General features: G+C 45.4%; 2 protein-coding genes across 2 annotated transcripts in view; one reads left to right on the forward strand and one right to left on the reverse strand.

Moving 5' to 3' along the window:
• The window catches only part of LOC148146081 (dopamine beta-hydroxylase-like), a 25,684-nt gene extending 17,667 nt beyond the window's left edge, over positions 1-8,017 (forward strand). The window contains exons 2-5 of the mRNA XM_087998676.1: positions 5,947-6,006; positions 6,602-6,729; positions 7,585-7,744; positions 7,880-8,017. Coding sequence (XP_087854802.1) covers positions 5,947-6,006; positions 6,602-6,729; positions 7,585-7,744; positions 7,880-8,017 — 486 coding nt within the window. The remainder of the gene's footprint in view (positions 1-5,946; positions 6,007-6,601; positions 6,730-7,584; positions 7,745-7,879) is intronic.
• Positions 6,697-21,891, reverse strand: part of sardh (sarcosine dehydrogenase) — a 229,547-nt gene continuing 214,352 nt past the window's right edge. Inside the window, exons 19-21 of the mRNA XM_087998130.1 lie at positions 19,680-19,848; positions 18,416-18,551; positions 6,697-9,387 (exon numbers count right to left, since the gene is read on the reverse strand). Of these exons, the coding sequence (XP_087854256.1) occupies positions 9,259-9,387; positions 18,416-18,551; positions 19,680-19,848 (434 nt within the window). The 3' untranslated portion in view covers positions 6,697-9,258. The remainder of the gene's footprint in view (positions 9,388-18,415; positions 18,552-19,679; positions 19,849-21,891) is intronic.

Consider the following 21,891-nt stretch of genomic DNA (forward strand, 5'->3'; position numbering starts at 1 on the left):
CACAGACAACACACACACACAAACACACACAGACAACACACACACAAACACACACAGACAACACACACACACAAACACACACAGACAACACACACACACAAACACACACAGACAACACACACACAAACACACACAGACAACACACACACAAACACACACAGACAACACACACACAAACACACACAACACACACACACACACACACACAGACAACACACACACAAACACACACAACACACACACACACACACACACAACACACACACACACACATACAACACACACACACACACAGACAACACACACAAACACACACAGACAACACACAGACAACACACACACAAACACACACAGACAACACACACACACAAACACACACACACACAGACAACACACACACACACAAACACACACAGACAACACACACACACAGACAACACACACACACAGACAACACACACACACAAACACACACAGACAACACACACACACAAACACACACAGACAACACACACACACAAACACACACAACACACACACACACAAAACACACACACACAAACACACACAACACACACACACAGCCAACACACACACACACACACACAACACACACACAAACACACACAGACAACACACACAGACAACACACACACACACAAACACACACAGACAAACACACACAGACAACACACACACACACACACACACAAACACACACAGACAACACTCACACACACACACACAAACACACACAGACAACACACACACACACAGACAACACACACACACACAGACAACACACACACACAGACAACACACACACACACACACACACAGACAACACACACACAGACAACACACACACACAAACACACACAGACAACACACACACACACAGACAACACACACACACACACAGACAACACACACACACACAACACACACACACACACACACACACAGACAACACACACACACACACACACACACAGACAACACACACACACACAGACAACACACACACACACAACACACACACACAGACAACACACACACACAGACAACACACACACACACAAACACACACAAACACACACAACACACAAACACACACAACACACACACACAAACACACACAGACAACACACACACACAAACACACACACAAACACACACAGACAACACACACAAACACACACAGACAACACACACAAACACACACAGACAACACACACAAACACACACAGACAACACACACAAACACACACAGACAACACACACAAACACACACAGACAACACACACACACAACACACACACAAACACACACAGACAACACACACACACACAAACACACACAGACAACACACACACAAACACACACAGACAACACACACTCACACAAACACACACAGACAACACACACTCACACAAACACAACACACACACACAGACAACACACACACAAACACGCACACAGACAACACACACACAGTCACACACACAAACACGCACACACAGTCACACACACAAACACAAACACACAGTCACACACACAAACACAAACACAGTCACTCACACAAACACAAACAGACAACACACACACACAAACACACACAGACAACACACACACAAACACACACAACACACACACACAAACACACACAGCCAACACACACAGCCAACACACACACACACAAACACACACAGACAACACACACACACACACAAACACACACAAACACACACACACACAAACACACACAAACACACACACACACAAACACACACAGACAACACACACACACACAAACACACACAGACAACACACACACACACAAACACACAGACAACACACACACAAACACACACAGACAACACACACACACACAAACACACACAGACAACACACACACACACAAACACACAGACAACACACACACACACAGACAACACACACACACACAAACACACACAGACAACACACACACACACACACAGACAACACACACAAACACACACAGACAACACACACAAACACACACAGACAACACACACAAACACACACAGACAACACACACAAACACACACAGACAACACACACACACAACACACACACAAACACACACAGACAACACACACACACACAAACACACACAGACAACACACACACAAACACACACAGACAACACACACTCACACAAACACACACAGACAACACACACTCACACAAACACAACACACACACACAGACAACACACACACAAACACGCACACAGACAACACACACACAGTCACACACACAAACACGCACACACAGTCACACACACAAACACAAACACACAGTCACACACACAAACACAAACACAGTCACTCACACAAACACACACAGACAACACACACACAAACACACACAACACACACACACAACACACACACACAGCCAACACACACACACACAAACACACACAGACAACACACACACACACACAAACACACACAAACACACACACACAAACACACACAAACACACACACACACAAACACACACAGACAACACACACACACACAAACACACACAGACAACACACACACACACAAACACACACAGACAACACACACACACACAAACACACAGACAACACACACACACAAACACACACAGACAACACACACACACACAAACACACACAGACAACACACACACACACAAACACACAGACAACACACACACACAAACACACACAGACAACACACACACACACAAACACACACAGACAACACACACACACACAAACACACACAGACAACACACACACACACAAACACACACAGCCAACACACACACACACAGCCAACACACACACACAAACACACACAGACAACACACACACACACAAACACACACACACACACAAACACACACAGACAACACACACACACACAAACACACACAGACAACACACACACACACAAACACACACAGACAACACACACACACACACAAACACACACAGACAACACACACACACACAAACACACACAGACAACACACACACACACACAAACACACACAGACAACACACACACACAAACACACAGACAACACACACACACACAAACACACACAGACAACACACACACACAAACACACACAGACAACACACACACAAACACACACAGACAACACACACACACACAAACACACACAGACAACACACACACACAAACACACACAGACAACACACACACACACAGACAACACACACACACAAACACACACAGACAACACACACACACACAGACAACACACACACACAAACACACACAGACAACACACACACACACAGACAACACACAGACAACACACACAGACAACACACACACACAACACACACACACACACAGACAACACACACACACACACAAACACACACAGACAACACACACTCACACAAACACAACACACACACAGACAACACACACACAAACACGCACACAGACAACACACACACAGTCACACACACAAACACACACACACAGTCACACACACAAACACAAACACACAGTCACACACACAAACACAAACACACAGTCACACACACAAACACAGTCACTCACACAAACACAGTCACTCACACAAACACAAACACACACAGACAACACACACACAGTCACACACACACAGACACAGTCACACACGCAGACAACACAGTCACACACGCAGACAACAGTCACACACGCAGACACAGTCACACACAAACACACACACACGCAGTCACACACGCAAACACACACACAGTCACACACACAAACACACACAGATAACACACAGTCACACACACACAGTCACACACAGACAACACACACACAACACACACAACAGACACACAGTCACACACACAAACACAGACACACAGTCACACACAAACACAGACACACAGTCACACACACAAACACACACACACAGTCACACACACAAACACACACACACAGTCACACACACAGTCACACACGCAAACACACACACAGTCACACACGCAAACACACACAGTCACACACGCAAACACACACACAGTCACACACAAACACACACAGACAACACACACACACAGACAACACACACACAAACACAAACACACACACACACAGACAACACACAAACACACACACAGTCACACACACAAACACACACACAGTCACACACACAAACACACACACAGTCACACACACAAACACACACACACACAGACAACACACAAACAAACATAAACACACACAGACAACACACAAAGTCTCTCACACACACACAAACACAAGCATACAGACAACACACACAACACACACACACACTTAATCCTTAGATTCACTGGACAAACCAAATTTATGGAATAATATCAAGGACAAGTTCACGGAAAGTATAATTTTCATATCAATATAACAAAGAATCAACTTGGGAATTGTTGAGGAAGGTAAATTGGTAACTTTGTAGCAAAAGACTCTCTAAAGAAGATCAATCATAACATTAAATATGACATAGCATCAGGTTAAAGTCCAACAATTATTTGCAGTTTATTTGAAGTCACAAGCTTTTGAAGTGCTGCTCCATTATCAGATGAACTTCAAATAAACCTGTTGGACAATGACCTGGTGTCATGTGATTTCTGACCTTGTCCACCCAGTCCGACACCAACTCCTCCCTCTCATAATATTAGTACATTTTAATTTTAAATTGAGAGTGATTTAATTAAAAATGAAACTAAGGGGCAAGTTGACTAATGTGGATTGGGGAACAACTTGCCTTGCAGGGAATGCAACAGCTATTCACAAGGCTGACCTGTCAGGAGAGTAGACTGCAATAGAATTTCAGAAAGTTAGAGTTGGTCTAATTAAAATTGATGCCAACTTGACAGGTGCCAAGCTTTCCCATGGCCCAAGGGTGCAGAGATGGGGGTGTCACAGATTCAGAGAAAGAGTTTGATCAGTTTGATCATAACTGAAAATGAGAACTGTTCTCACTCGATAATCTTGTGACTCTGTATCCCAAAGAGCTGTGGATGCTCAGTCATTGTCTAGCTGTAAGGCAGGCCGATAAGCTTTTGATCAATACATCAATATCAATTAATAACTACATCAAACGGATTTGGTGCTGTGAGAATATGCAGATTTAGTGGGGAGATGAAGTCCAGGGAAAAAATGAGTTCTTATCTTAACAAATGGTGGAGCAGGTTTGTAGGACCATGGAGCTAACTCCAACTCTCATTTCTTGGGTAATGAGACTTGACTCCTTGTTCCCGCCTAATTTACTTTTATATTCCATCACTTCCTCACGCCCCCACCCGTGTCCTCGTCTTTTACTGGTACCTACAGGTAGTTTTTGCTACCACTCCATATACAAGGGGTGCAGTCCCAGTTAATACAGTTGTGGTGAAGCCTGGGACATGGCTTCATGCTCAGGTTGTTTCATGGAGCAGCTTGCTGCCTGTGAAATCAACTGGAGACCCAGGTGCCATAGAGGAATGCTCAGAGAGAACTGGTGGTGCCTCACCTCCCAGGGCTGGACAATGTGTTAGGCTCACTCTTCCTCAAGTATTGCAAATTAACCTTATTCCATAAAACAAGATCTAAAATAACCTCTTGCCTGATGTTCTTATAATAGATTCTACTAGAAACTGTTGGAAATACATTCCATGAACTTGTTACACAAAATCCTTTTGCTACATTTTAGGTTTGAAAACTAAAGTCCATCAAGGTTATTGCACTGGCTTTGTTACAAGTGCCTTTTATTCCTTAATTACAACTTTGTACAACAATTTGGCTGTAATTGCCCTGCTGCTTCACCTCTCCCTCTTCCTCAGCCCTGGCCCTCAACATTGTTGTGTAACCTGCCCATACCTTAATCAATTCAGTAAGTGTTCTTTAACCATGTGATTCCTCTCAACAGGGAGATGTTTTGATAACCTCCTGCACATATAACACTGAGGACCGGAGTCATGTGACTGTGGTAGGTACTGAAACATCAGAGCAGGGACTGACCCATCTTAATGAACAAATATCTTCAGCGGACAAGAGAAATGTCCTGGGAATGTTGGAATCTGAGAGAGAGAGGGGCAGAAAATGCTGGCAATACTCAGGTCAGACATCGAAACAGTGTAAAAGATTCTAATCTTTCATCAGAACATATTATATTTGGAGATGTAACAGGTTTTAAGGAAGAAAGGAAATTGATACAAAATGATCACTTTGCAGAGTCACATTGAGGTCTAGTTATACACACACACACACACACACACACACACCTTCAGGCAGCACTGGCCTGACCTCTGGGATTGACTATAAATGTCCACATTGTCACAAATATGAAGAATTTCCCTTCATGTGCCTAATGAGAGAGAGAGAGAGAGCGCGCGATATGCAGTGGGGGGTGGGGGGGGGGGGGGGGGGGGTGGGTGAAAGAAAGGAGAGAGATGGGAGAGAAGTTGAGAGTGAAGACAGGTCAAAGTGAGTTGATGTTAAATGGAAAATGAATAAACATAGGAAAAGTTCAAAGGGTTTGGGATAAATTGGAAAGTTGACGTGATTGCAATTTGTTTGTTTAGGGGGGATTTGGAATCAATGAAGAAATGTGTGTGAACTACGTGCACTATTATCCCCAAACACAACTGGAATTATGCAAAAGTGCAGTGGATATCAGTTACCTACAAAAATATTTCACCTTTATCAACAGGTAACAATCTGCATTTTTACAGCATCTTTTACATAGCAGAACATTCACAGGATAATTAAACACCATTGAAAACACTGAGCTACAGCAGGAGATCTTTGCACAGTAACTGAAATGTTGGGTGAGTCAGCTGAGGGATGGTCACAAATAGTGCAACAAAAATCAGGGGAGTCTCCTTAGAGATGTGCACAAATTGTGCCCCTGGACCTACAGACATAAAAACCTTTTAAAATCATTCACAAGGTTTGCATATCACTGGCTGGGCCAGCAGTTATTGCCCATCCCTAACTGCCCTTTTAAGGTGGGGTGAGCTGCATTGTTGAACTGCTGTAGGTTGACCCACAATATCCCTTAGGAGGGAATTCCAGAATTTTGACCCAGGGACAGTGAAGGAATGGCAATATATTTCTAAGTAAGGATGGTAAGTGGGTTTGAGGAGAACTTGCAAGGGGTGGTGTTCCCATGTATTTGCTGCTCTTGTCATTGTAGATAATAGAGGTCACAGGGTCTGGAAGGTGCTGTTGAAGGAGCCTTGGTGAATTTCTGCAGTACATTTTGTAGATAGCACACACTATAGTGGAGGGAGTGGATGTTTGTGCACATGGTGCCAGTCAAGAGGGTTGCTTTGTCCTGGGTGGTATCAGGCTTCTTGAGTGTTGTTGGAGTTGCACCCATCCAGGCAAGTGGGGAGTATTCCATCACACTCCTGACTTGTGCCTTGTAGATGGTGGATAGGCTTTGGGAGTCAGGATCTGAGTTACTCGCTGCAGGATTCTTAGGGGGTGGGTGGATGGGGGTGGAGGGGGGCTCAGTGATGCCATTGATAGTGATGGTCACGCCACTGTTCTATTTTTAAAGGATTGACGATGACAGGATTTGTAGCTGTCCCCAGGTACCAGTAACACAACAGTTTGATGCAGTGCCCTGGAGCTCGTTCAGCAGTCAGGTGCTGAAAGCCATGTATGATTTTGCACCCATTTCCGTGCACTGTAATAAATCCTCGGCAGTGAGCTTCCCAGTAAGTATCAAAGCTTCTGCAGGACTACATCCCAGCAACCCTGCCACAGGGAGATAGTCATATTCTCTGCTACACTATTATTATTTAAGTTCATTTAAAATCAAACCTTGACAATGCAATATTTTCTATGTTCAGGGAAACTGGGACAAGCAGCCCCTCCCTCGGGTAACTGCAACACTGTCAAAGTCACAGGATCATTGCCAGAGATTGAGTCACATGACACCAGGAGAGGCGACAATGGTCCAACTCACTGCCAATAAGCCAGGAGAGTGATGGAAGCCCCTTCAGTGGGTCACTGTATCCAACTGTGGGCTCAGTGAATCCATGGAGTAACCGTTATAAGCCAACTTCGGTGAGGTCGGAGGAGGGACAGGGATGGAACGCTAATGTTTTTGCTGTTGTGTCTCACCAAAGAAAGCTTGGTCCATGTTTGTATCCTTGTGCTGTCATCCTGTGTGTATTGTCCTTTAATCAATCTGATGTTAATTTGTTTCCTATTAAACAGCAAACTCTCTCAGATCAGAACATGTAATTTCTTTAAATAATGAAAGTCAGCTTCTCCATAAACATAGAAATTAAGAGGAGACTATTCAACTCTTCAAGTCTACTCTGCCATTCATTATGATCATGGTTGATCATCCACCTCAATAGCTTGTTTCTACTTTGGATTCCTTTAGCCAAGAGCTATATCCAGATCCTTCTTGTTTTTGGTCTTGACTGCTTTCTGTGATAGAAAATCCCACAGGCTCCACACTTTCTGGGTGAAGAAACCTTTTATCTCAGTCCTAAGTGGTTTACCCGGGTATCCTTAGTCTGTGAACCCTGGTCACAACACCAACAGCACCGAAATATTCTCTCAGAACCATCTCTGTCAGACTCCATCCCAAATCATCAATCTAAGAAACCCCGACAACCCTCTCGCCTGCCAGTCCCACCCCTTCATTACATTAAACGCCCATCACACTCATTCCAAGCAATCCAGTTTGCCCCTCACTCTGGGCCCTCATGTTCCCACTCCTTTTGCAGAACATTCAGTCCATTCAATATTTCCCCCATTACAAGTTCCCTGGAATAAGAAACACTGCTAGGAAGCCTAGGAAGACATTAAAAATACTGCTGATCTGGTTTGAATAATATTCACTCTGAGTCAGTACACAAGAGCTGCCAAAGCCCCAGCTGCTGCCTGACTTCACCAAATAAGGCACTGTGAATTTCACCTGTGGGTTCAGACTACAAGTTCAGGTTGTGTGTTGAACAGACATGCTGTTTTTTTTGGCAATGATGTAAAGTTTAATTTGTTAAAACTTGATTGAAAATAATTATAAAGACTGAAGAATTATTCTAATCCAATAAAATATTAAAAGGTCTCTTTCTCAGTCAGGTTATAATACCCAGTTCAGAAACTTCAAAAACTTCTGGCTTCCAGAAACGGATCTTCCAAAGACAATTACAGAAAATTCCTGGTCAGATACTTCCCGCTTTCAGAGCGTGGAGATCACAGGCAGACTAGGTCCTCACGAATAAATCCCTTTAACTCGCTTGTTGTTTGGATCGAACGGTGATTTGAGGTGGACCTTTGCTGGGTAGCAGATGCCCATTCTCTCCAGCAAGTATTCCCCACTCTTCACAAAGTCTGGTGTTACCTGGAGTGAGACACAGAGACTGAAAACACAAACACGCTATGCAGAGAATTCACTCGGAACGCACCGGAACAGTTGAGTCTAGAAGTAACACATAACAATAAAAATGAACAAGCTAAGGTACAAACTACGTCAGCATCTGATTTTACCATCTTACCAAAAATGCAAATATATAGTTGGACTTTCTTTTGAGAGTCACACCGGGCTCAAGATTGGTCAGATGCAGCTTACAACAGTTGCCGCGGCAGAGGGGGGGGGGGGGGGGGGGGGGGGGTCGTGGAATCAGGAATGGGGTTTGTTGGAGGAACCAAATCATTAGCTTCAGTCTCTCCAATGATTAACTAGAGGAAACCTCTGCTCAAGAAAATTAGATTATGGACAAACCGTTCAATAATTTACAGACAAGAAAGGTCAGGAAAGGTCATGACAGAAATATAACAGCAAAGAAGGAAGCCATTCAGCCCATCACGTATGTGAAGGTGCTCCAGAAGAGCTACACATCTACTCAAGGAGTCTGAAGAGATCCGAGATGGTCGGTTGCAAGCATGGAGGGTTCAAGGGTGGGGTTTTTTAATCCAGCAGGACAGGCTCAGTGGTCAGCAGTGAGGAAACGGGAGGCAAGCCTCAGACAGGACATGGAGGAGACCATGGGAGGAACTAGAGTGAAACAGAATCTTTCAAGGTACTTTGGCCCGACAGGGTAGGCCAGGAAAGGGATGTGGCAGCAGATGGTCTCAAATTTAGTGCCAAAACTATTATGAACTCCTTACACTTTTTGGACATTAGAATGGAGGAGAGGGGCAAAAGGGATTTAGGGAGATGGCGTCCAGTGAACAGGGGTAACTGAAGGGATGGTACCTGATTTCATGAAGAAACTAAGATTTGATTTAGGTAAAAGAGCTACACAAAATAAATACTAAGGGAAGACAGTCACTGGTGGGAGTAGGTCCCCTCACAAGAGCTACTGTGCAGGAGAAACTATAATCAAGCAATAATAGAGGCTTCTAAGAAAGGTACCACAGTAATCATCTGCAATTTTATTCTTCATATAGATAAATGAAGGAAATTGACCAAAATAGCCTTGTGGCTGAGTCCACTGTTTATTCAATACAGCTTTTTAGAACAATATTTTCTGAAGTCAACCTGGAGTCAAGCTGTTTTAGATCAATAATGTATAATGAGACAAGATTAATGAATGATATCATTGTCAAGGATCCCTAGGTAAGAATTTCACATTCAATTTGAGGGTGAAAAACTGAGGTCTGAAACTAGTGTCTTAGCAGTGGCATGGAGAAAGAATTGATGACAGGGAATGGGAAAAAATGGTTCAGATATAATTTGGCATCAAAGCAATGGCAGAAATTTGAAGAGATATTTCATAACTCTCAATGAGGTTATATTCGGATATAGGAAGACTCTGAGAGAAAACTTCACCATCAGTGGCTAATAAAGAATGTTATTAATAGTTTCAAATTGAAAGAAAAGGCTGACATATGATGTTGAAAAGGCAGAGGTAGATAGATTTTTGATCATGTGATGGTAAGCCAGAAAATAGGGAAAAGTTCACAAATTGGCAAAGGATGTCTAATTAAAAAAAATCAGAAATTGAGAATAAATAAGCAACAAATGCAACAACAAATCGTAAGAGCTTCTGTAAGTGTATGCAAGGAGGGGAGCTGTTTCTCAAATAAATGTCCTTTAGCAGATGAGAATAGTAAATTATAATGAAACACAAGGAAATGGTGAAGACATGGAACAATAGACAATAGGTGCAGGAGTAGGCCTTAATCAGTATCCTGTTCCTGCCTTATCCCCATGAGCCTTGATTCCACAATCCTTGAGAGCTCTATCCAACTCTTTCTTAAATGAATCCAGAGACTGGGCCTCCACTGCCCTCTGGGGCAGAGCATTCAACACAGCCACCACTCTCTGGGTGAAGAAGTTTCTCCTCAACTCTGTCCTAAATAGTCTACCCCGTATTTTTAAGCTGTGTCCTCTGGTTCGGCACTCACCCATCAGCGGAAACATGTTTCCTGCCTCCAGAGTGTCCAATCCTTTAATAATCTTATATGTCTCAATCAGATCTCCTCTCAGTCTTCTAAACTCAAGGGTATACAAGCCCAGTCGCTCCAGTCTTTTAGCGTAAGGTAGTCCCGCCATTCCAGGAATTGACCTCATGAACCTACGCTGCACTCCCTCAATAACCAGAATGTCTTTCCTCAAATTTGGAGACCAGAGCTGCACACAGTACTCTAGGTGTGATCTCACCAGGGCCCTGTACAGCTGCAGAAGAACCTCTTTGCTTCTATACTCAATCCCTTTTGTTATGAAGGCCAGCATACTATTAGCCTTCTTCACTACCTGCTGTACCTGCATGCTTACCTTCATTGACTGGTGTACAAGAACACTCAGATCTCTTTGTACTGCCCTTTACCTAAATTGATTCCATTTAGGTAGTAATCTGCCTTCCTGTTCTTGCCACCAAAGTGGATAACCATACATTTATCCACATTAAACTGCATCTGCCATGCATCTGACCACTCACCTAACCTGTCCAGGTCATCCTATAATCTCCTAACATCCTCCTCACATTTCACCCTGCCACCCAGCTTAGTATCATCAGCAAATTTGCTAATGTTATTACTAATACCATCTTCTATATCATTAACATATATTGTAAAAAGCTGCGGTCCCAGCACTGATCCCTGCGGTACCCCACTGGTCACTGCCTGCCATTCTGAAATGGAGCCGTTTATCACGACTCTTTGTTTCCTATCAGCCAACCAACTTTCAATCCAAGTTAGTACTTTGCCCCCAATACCATGTGCCCTAATTTTGCTCACTAACCTCCTATGTGGGACTTTATCAAAAGCTTTCTGAAAGTCCAGGTACACTACATCTACTGGATCTCCCTCGTCCATCTTCAGAGTTACATCCTCAAAAAATTCCAGACACAGTTTATAAGCTTCTTCACATTGGAAGACACAAAAAAACCTTAAGAATTGTAGAAAATTAGGAGATAAAAGGAATGGAGATATTTAAAGAACTGTTATCACATACAAAAACGTGCCTGGGAAACTAACGGGATTGAAGGCCAGCAAGTCTCTGGTCCTGATATCCAGTATCTGAGCATCCCAAAAGAAATGGATAATCTTAAAAAAAAAACTGTTTCAGATTGGAATTCAAGGAATTGGAGGAGAGGTAGACCATGTGATCTTTTGCAGTTGTTCCACCATGTAATACAATCATGGCTGATCTTTGTTTCAATCCCACTTTACCATCCTATAACCATATCTCACAATTTCTCCATCTCAGTCTTAAATTTATCTAATGATAGATCATCAATAACTCAGATGGAGGAGATTCCAAAGATTAACAACACGCTCAGTGAAGAAATTTCTCTTCATCTCAGTCATGTTAGCGTGGGTTGGTACCTGGGACTTCGATGTTGTGGCTATTACGGAGACATGGCTAGAACAGGGACAGGATTGGCTGTTGCAGGTTCCGGGATTTAAATGTTTTAGTAGGGTCAGAGGTGGGGGTAAAAGAGGGGGAGGTGTGGCATTGCTTGACAAAGATAGTATTACAGTGGTGGAAAGGACGATGGATGAGGACTTGCCATCTGAGGTAGTTTGGGCTGAGGTTAGGAATAGGAAAGGTGAGGTCACCCTGTTAGGAGTCTTTTACAGGCCTCCTAATAGTCCTAGAATCATTGAAGAAAGGATAGGGAAGGTGATTCAGGAGATGAGTGACAGTAATAGGGTGGTTGTTATGGGGTCTTTAACTTTCCTGATATTGATTGGGAAAGCTATAGCTCAAGTTCGTTAGATGGGTCAGTGTTTGTTCAATGTGTGTAGGAGAGTTTCCTGACACAACATGTAGACAGGCCAACAAGAGGTGAGGCCATACTGGATTTGGTTCTGGGTAACGAACCAGGCCAGGTGTTGGAATTAGAGGTAGGTGAGCACTTTGGGGATAGTGACCATAATTCGGTGATTTTTACTCTCGTGATGGAGAGGGATAAGTGTGTACTACAGGGCAAGAGTTATAGCTGGGGTCAGGGAAATTATGATGCGGTGAGGCATGACTTAGGATGTGTGGCTTGGAAAAGTAGACTCCAAGGCAAGAGTGTAAATGATATGTGGAGCTTGTTCAAGGAGCAACTATTGAGTGTCCTTGATAATTATGTACCTGTCAGGCAGGGAGGAAAGGGTCGTGCGAGGGAGCCGTGGTTTAATAAGGAATTGGAATCCCTTGTTAAATGGAAGAGGGCGGCCTATGTAAAGATGAGACGTGAAGGTTCAATTGGGGCGATTGAGAGTTATAAGGTAGCCAGGAAGGATCTGAAGAGAGAGCTAAGAGCAGCAAGGAGGGGACATGAAAGGTCCTTAGTCGGTAGGATTAGGGAAAACCCTAAGGCTTTCTATAGGTATGTTAGGAATAAAAGAATGACTAGGGTAGGAATAGGTCCAGTCAAGGATAGTAGTGGGAAGTTGCGTGTGGAGGCGGAAGAGATTGGGGAGACACTGAATGAATACTTTTCTTCAGTATTTACTCAGGAACAGGGCATTGTCGTCGATGTGAATACTGAGTCACAAATTAGTAGAATGGATGGCTTTGAGGTATGTAGAGAAGAGGTGTTGGAAATCCTGGAAAAGGTGAAAATAGATAAGTCCCCTGGGCCTGATGGCATTTATCCTAGGATTCTCTGGGAAGCAAGGGAGGAGATTGCAGAGCCATTGGCCTTGATTTTTATGTCCTCTTTGTCTACAGGAGTAGTGCCAGAAGATTGGAGGATAGCAAATGTGGTTCCCTTGTTCAAAAAGGGGAGTAGGGATAACCCTAGTAACTATAGGCCGGTGAGTCTCACTTCTGTTGTGGGCAAAGTCTTAGAGAGAATTGTAAGGGATAGGATTTATGAACATCTGGATAGGAATAATGTGATCAAGGATAGTCAGCATGGTTTTGTGAAGGGCAGGTCGTGCCTCACAAACCTTATTGAATTCTTTGAAAAGGTGACGAAGGAGGTTGATGAGGGGAAAGCGGTAGATGTGGTATATATGGATTTTAGTAAGGCGTTTGATAAGGTTCCCCATGGTAGGCTACTGCAGAAAATACGGAGATATGGCATTGAGGGTGAGTTGGAGGTTTGGATTAGGAATTGGCTGGATGGAAGAAGACAGAGGGTAGTAGTTGATGGCAAAGTTTCTTCATGGAGTGCCGTCACTAGCGGTGTTCCGCAAGGATCTGTTTTGGGACCATTGCTGTTTGTCATTTTTATAAATGACCTGGAAGAGGGGTTAGAAGGTTGGGTGAGCAAGTTTGCGGATGATACGAAAGTCGGAGGAGTTGTTGACAGTGAGGAAGGATGTGGCAGGTTACAGCAGGATATAGACAAGCTGCAGAGCTGGGCAGAAAGGTGGCAAATGGAATTCAATGTAGCTAAGTGTGAGGTGATTCACTTTGGGAAGAATAACAAAAAGATGGGGTACTGGGCTAATGGTCGGATACTTGGTAGTGTGGATGAGCAGAGGGATCTTGGTGTCCATGTACACAGATCTCTGAAAGTTGCCACCCAGGTAAATAGTGCGGTGAGGAAGGCATATGGCGTACTGGCTTTTATTGGTAGAGGAATTGAGTTCCGGAGTCCTGAGGTCATGATGCAGTTGTATAAGACTCTGGTGCGGCCGCATCTGGAATATTGTGTGCAGTTTTGGTCGCCATACTATAGGAAGGATGTGGAGGCACTGGAACGGGTGCAGAGGAGGTTTACCAGGATGTTGCCTGGTATGGAAGGAAGATCGTATGAGGAAAGACTGAGACACTTGGGGCTGTTTTCATTAGAGAAAAGAAGGTTTAGGGGTGACTTGATTGAGGTGTACAAGATGATTAAGGGGTTAGATAGGGTTGACAGTGTGAACCTTTTCCCGCGTATGGAGTCGGGTATTACAAGGGGGCATAGCTTTAAATTAAGGGGGGGTAGATATAGGACTGAAGTTAGGGGTAGGTTCTTCACTCAGCGAGTCGTAAGTTCATGGAATGCCCTGCCAGTAGCAGTGGTGGACTCTCCCTCTTTATGGGCATTTAAGCGGGCATTGGATAGGTATATGGAGGATAGTGGGTTAGTATAGGTTAGGTGGGCTTGGATCGGCGCAACATCGAGGGCCAAAGGGCCTGTACTGCGCTGTATTCTTCTATGTTCTATGTTCTAAATGATCAGCCGTCTATCCTGAGATTCTGTCCTTGTTGTACATCTGGACCAGGAGTAGGCTGCTTGAACCTGCTTTACTTTCAACACATTCACAGCTCATCGGACTCCAACCCCAAAAACTACATTTGTACCTTGCTTCACAAAACTCTACCCACCTCTTCCTTCACAATACTCAGGACCTCTGCTGCCATCCATTTTTCGAGAGAAGTATTCTAAAGATTCACAACCCTTAGAGGACAAAAAACTCTTAATCTGCTTTAAATGTGTGATCCCTGATTTTTAAACATTGACCCCCTAGTTCTAGATTTCACCACTACAGGAAACATTCTCTCCATGTCCACACAGTCCAGCCTCATCAGAATTGTTTATGTTTGACCGCCTACCTCCTAACCACCAGGGCATACAAGCCTAACCTGTTCAACCTTTCCTCATCAGACAACACAGCATTCCAGGGATTGGTCTGATAAACCTTCTCTGAACTCCCTCCAACACATGTACGTACTTCCAGCTGTGTTCCCACCAGTCTCTATATAACTGTAGCATAACCTCCCAACGTTCCTACTCAATTCCCATCACAATAAAAAAATGACATTCTATTAGCTTTTCTAATTACTTGCTGTACCTGCACACTAATCTTTTATGACTCATGTATAAGGACACCTAGATCCTCCTGCACCTCAGAAGTCTGTACTCTCACCATTTACATAACATGCTTCTTTTTTATTCTTCTTGACAAAATATAGTATCTGATATTTTCCACGTTGGATTTCATCTGCCACACTTGTCCCCACCTGCATAATGTATGCTGTAGTTCCCTTATGTCCTCTCAATAACTTACTTTTGTATCGGTGTGTCATTATCAAATTAGGCCACCAAATGTTGCTCCATCTAACTCATTGATATCAATTGTGAATAGTTGAGGTCTCAGCACTGATCCCACTGGCACACCATGATATCTTACCAACCTGAGTTGAGAAGACTCTGGGGGTGGTGGTGGGGGGGGGGGGGGGCGTTATTGGAATGGGGATCGAGTATTAACACAGAGAAGTCTTGTTACAGCTCTACAGGATATAGCTCTACAGAACTAGGGGTCACAGTTTACAAATATGAGGTATCCAATTTCAGGTGGAAATGAGAAAGAATAACCTCTACCAAAGGATTGTTAATTTTGGGTTCACTGGCCCACACAACTGTAGAAGCTGAATCATTGAATATATTCAAGGCTTTGAGCTTCAAAAGACTGAGGAGTAATGGGGTGAAAACAGAAACATTGCAGTTGAGGCAATAATCAGACCAGTCAAGATCTTATTGATTGGTGGAGCATCTCAATGGGCTGAATGACCTCCTTATTGTTCATATCTCTTATATTCTTACTAATCACTGTGAAGGCCTTGGAAGGTCAAGTGATAGAAAGTGTATGAACATCCAAATGTACACAAGAAGTGCAATACATCATTGGACATGGAGCCCGCTCTGCCATTTAACTGGACCGTGACTGATCTGGGCGTGGCTCAAATTCCACATGTTCATCATCCCTAATCATCTCTGATCCTTTCCCAAACAAACATCTATCCATATCTGTCTTACAATTATTTAATGACTATACTTCCTCAGGTAGAGATGCTGAAAGCCACATGATCCTAAGAAGAATTATCCTCAGCTCAGTTAGAAAAAGGCGACCCTAATTTTAAATCTGTGTTGCTGGTTCTGGACTGACCCTTTCCCTGTGCACCTTGTTAAGACCATTCAGGATCTGATACCCTTCGATCAAATCACCCCTCACTCTCAAAACTCCACTGAGAACAAACCCAGTCTGTCCAACCTTTCCCCATAACACAACTCACTCATTCCAGGTATCAATCCAGTAAATCTCCTCTGAATCACTTCCAATGCTTTTACATCGTCTTTAAATAAGGAAACTATAACTGCACACATTATTTAAGATGTGATCTTACAAGTGACCTTCAGAACTGAAACATAACTGCCTGACTTTTAAATCCCTCCTGTGATAAGGGATATTATCACATTAGTGTTCTTGATTACATGATGTACCTGCACTAGCTAAGGCTGGAAAAGCATCACAACCCCACAGCCTGGTGTCTGTCAACACCATGTCATTGATCAATAGCCTCATGTACAAGACAGGAAGGTCAGAGAGGGACAATGAGAACTAACACTCTGAAAGGGGGCTGAAGAAGACTCACTGGACCCGAAACATTAACTCTGATCTCACTTCACAGACACTTGCCAGACCTGCTGAGCTTTTCTAGCATTTTCTGTTTTTGTCACTGGGAGAGTTCACAGGGTCAACAATGGAAGGAACCAGTACAGGAAGATCAGATAAAGAGTAAAGCTTCCACTACATTGATCCCCCTCAGTTGTGGGGCACGGTGGCACAGTGGTTAGCACTGCTGCCTCACAGCGCCAGAGACCCGGGTTCAATTCCCGCCTCAGGTGACTCTCTGTGTGGAGTTTGCACGTTCTCCCCGTATCTGCGTGGGTTTCCTCCGGGTGCTACTTTTGCTTAGATGGGCTGGGCAAGCTAAATTGCTCGTAGTGCTCAGGAATTTGTAGGTGAGGTGCATTAGTCAGGAGTAAATGTAGAGTGATAGGGTAGGGCAATGGGTCTTGGTGGGGTTATTCTTCGGAGGGTCGGTGTGGACTTGTTGGGCCGAAGGGCCTGTTTCCACATTGTAGGGACTCTATGATTCTAATTCAAACGCTCCCAGAACAGGAACAGCACAGGATTAGATACACGGTAAACCTTCCTCTACACTGACCCCTCAAACACTCCGAGGTGTTGATATTATCTTTACTTACGACTCCGCCATCAGGATCCCTGACATAGCCGTATGCGATGGTCTTGTTGAGTGTAAATGCAAAATCTGCCCTCCGAATGTGTCCAACTATTTTCCCGTTCCTCCAAATCACTTCCAGACCAAACATGGGGACGTTCCTATGGAATAACAATTGATTTTTTACACAAAACAGTACGAGACTGTACAGTAAGAGCCACCTCTCACACTGATGTTCAGGTCATGACCTACTGAAAGCAATTTGGCGGGAGTGTGCACCGCATCTTTCTGTAAATTATCCTACAATAATCTGAATCATGGGGGTGGGCTGAGGCCTGTGTTTTAAGTAGCCCTGTACTTACTGCAGTCTGGGGATCATAACCTTGAAATGAATCTAGACTGTTCTCAGACATTAGGAAACACAGTGTTTGGCAGCTTTCTATTCCTGATTTTTCTGCGGTTCTTCCATTCTACAGCTCAGCTCTGATTATTCAGCACTTTAAATCATATAGTAATCTATCTTACTAACAGGGTAGAGTTTTAAAGAGTGTGTGGGGTCAGAGAAACATTATGTTCAAATGCCTAGATCTTTGAATCTGGAATAAGTATTGGGACCGGTGTCAGTATTGGGACCGGTGTCAGTATTGGGACCGGTGTCAGTATTGGGACCGGTGTCAGCAAAGCTTGGGGCAGCTTGGTCTCCATAAGCAGGGATGTTGGATATAAACGCAGGGAACTTATATCAATCTCTGCTCAGGCAGCAAATAAAGTGTTTCATTTGGTTCAGGGGTACAGAAGAGATTTACCAAATGGATCCAATGACGAGGAATTTCAGTGACAAGATGAGGATGGAGAAGCAAGAATTGTTCTCCTTAGAGAACAGTAGGTTATCAGGAAATTTCAGACATGACTTACAGGATTATGTTCTGTTCACAGAAGTTGAAAGGATTGGAATTTAAGGCTTTGTGCACAAGGTGCAGGGAGGATGCAAAAGAATTTTTTTACACAGCATGTCGTTATAATTCGGAACTCACTGCCTGCAACAGGGGCTTGTAAATGGGACAATTAATAATTTCAGAATAAAACTGGAGGGAAATAAACTCAAGATGATATGGGTAGATCACCAGGAATGAAACCAATTGGATTACTCTGTAAGATTCTAAGGGGAGATTCACTCAAAAATGGGCTCAAATCCACAGTGCAAGATTACATTTGGAAGTTGTTGCAATTTTAAATACACTAGCTCCCACAATCCCTGTTTCTGAGACAGTAATGGTTCAGTCACTTACTCATCAATGGTGAAACACAGTAAGCGTTTAAACAGGCCCTCAGCTTTCTGCTTCTCCAGCACTTCCCGGCCTTGAAAAGGGATGTTTGATTTTAGTTTGCAAGTGAAAGCCAGCCCTGCTTCAAGTGGGGTGTCATCAGATCGAAGGTCAGCATGCCAGTGTCTGTAACCTGCAATTAAAACCCACACAAATTACATGGAAGATCAATGTTTCACATCTCTCAAAACATTAGCTTGTTTTTAATTCACGATCAAAACAGATTCAACTTAAGCCAAGTGCGAGACAAACTCCGACATTGTGGCGCTCCCACAGCACTGACCCTCCGACAGTGCGGCACTCCCTCAGCACTGACCATACGACAGTGCGGCACTCTCTCAGCATTGACCCTCCGACAGTGCAGCCCTCCCTCAGCACTGACCCTCCAACAGTGCGGCACTCCCTCAGCACTGACCCTCCGACAGTGCGGCACTCCCTCAGCACTGACCCTCCGACAGTGCGGCACTCCCTCAGCACTGACCCTCCGACAGTGCAGCCCTCCCTCAGCACTGACCCTCCCACAGTGCAGCCCTCCCTCAGCACTGACCCTCCCACAGTGCAGTCTCCCTCAGCACTGACCCTCCCACAGTGCGGCGCTCCCTCAGCACTGACCCTGTGACAGTGCAGTCTCCCTCAGCACTGACCCTCCCACAGTGCAGGCTCCCTCAGCACTGACCGTCCGACAGTGCGGCACTCCCTCAGCACTGACCCTCCGACAGTGCGGCACTCCCTCAGCACTGACCCTGTGACAGTGCGGCACTCCCTCAGCACTGACCCTCCGACAGTGCGGCGCTCCCTCAGCACTGACCCTGCAACAGTGCAGGCTCCTCAGCGCTGACCCTCCGACAGTGCGGCACTCCCTCAGCACTGACCCTCCCACAGTGCAGGCTCCCTCAGCACTGACCCTCCGACAGTACAGCACTCCCTCAGTGCTGACCCTCCGACAGTGCGGCGCTCCCTCAGCACTGACCCTCCGACAGTGCAGCACTCCCTCAGCACTGACCCTCTGACAGTGCAGCACTCCCTCAGCACTGACTCTCCAACAGTGCAGCACTCCCTCAGCACTGACCCTCCGACACTGCGGCACTCCCTCAGCACTGACCCTCCGACACTGCGGCACTCCCTCAGCACTGACTCTCCAACAGTGCAGCACTCCCTCAGCACTGACCCTCCGACAGTGCGGCACTCCCTCAGCACTGACCCTCCGACAGTGCAGCACTCCGTCAGCACTGACCCTCCGACAGTGCAGCACTCCGTCAGCACTGACCCTCCGACTGTGCGGCGCTCCCTCAGCCCTGACCCACCGACTGTGCGGCACTCCCTCAGCACTGACCCTCCCACAGTGTGGCGCTCCCTCAGCACTGACCCTGTGACAGTGCAGTCTCCCTCAGCACTGACCCTCCCACAGTGCAGGCTCCCTCAGCACTGACCGTCCGACAGTGCGGCACTCCCTCAGCACTGACCCTCCCACAGTGCGGCACTCCCTCAGCACTGACCCTGTGACAGTGCGGCACTCCCTCAGCACTGACCCTCCGACAGTGCGGCACTCCCTCAGCACTGACCCTCCGACAGTGCGGCACTCCCTCAGCACTGACCCTCCCACAGTGCAGGCTCCCTAGGAACTGACCCTCCGACAGTACAGCACTCCCTCAGTGCTGACCCTCCGACAGTGCGGCGCTCCCTCAGCACTGACCCTGCAACAGTGCAGGCTCCTCAGCGCTGACCCTCCGACAGTACAGCACTCCCACAGTGCTGACCCTCCGACAGTGCGGCACTCCCTCAGCACTGACCCTCCCACAGTGCAGGCTCCCTCAGCACTGACCCTCCGACAGTACAGCACTCCCTCAGTGCTGACCCTCCGACAGTGCGGCGCTCCCTCAGCACTGACCCTGCAACAGTGCAGGCTCCTCAGCGCTGACCCTCCGACAGTACAGCACTCCCACAGTGCTGACCCTCCGACAGTGCGGCACTCCCTCAGCACTGACCCTCCCACAGTGCAGGCTCCCTCAGCGCTGACCCTCCGACAGGGCGGCGCTCCCTCAGCACTGACACTCCGACAGTGCAGCACTCCCTCAGCACTGACCCTCTGACAGTGCAGCACTCCCTCAGCACTGACCCTCTGACAGTGCAGCACTCCCTCAGCACTGACTCTCCAACAGTGCAGCACTCCCTCAGC

This window comes from Chiloscyllium plagiosum, unplaced genomic scaffold, assembly GCF_037043375.1.
Source record: "Chiloscyllium plagiosum isolate Xiang-an unplaced genomic scaffold, Cpla_swu_hap1 HiC_scaffold_21, whole genome shotgun sequence".
In the NCBI taxonomy this organism is placed as follows: domain Eukaryota; kingdom Metazoa; phylum Chordata; class Chondrichthyes; order Orectolobiformes; family Hemiscylliidae; genus Chiloscyllium; species Chiloscyllium plagiosum.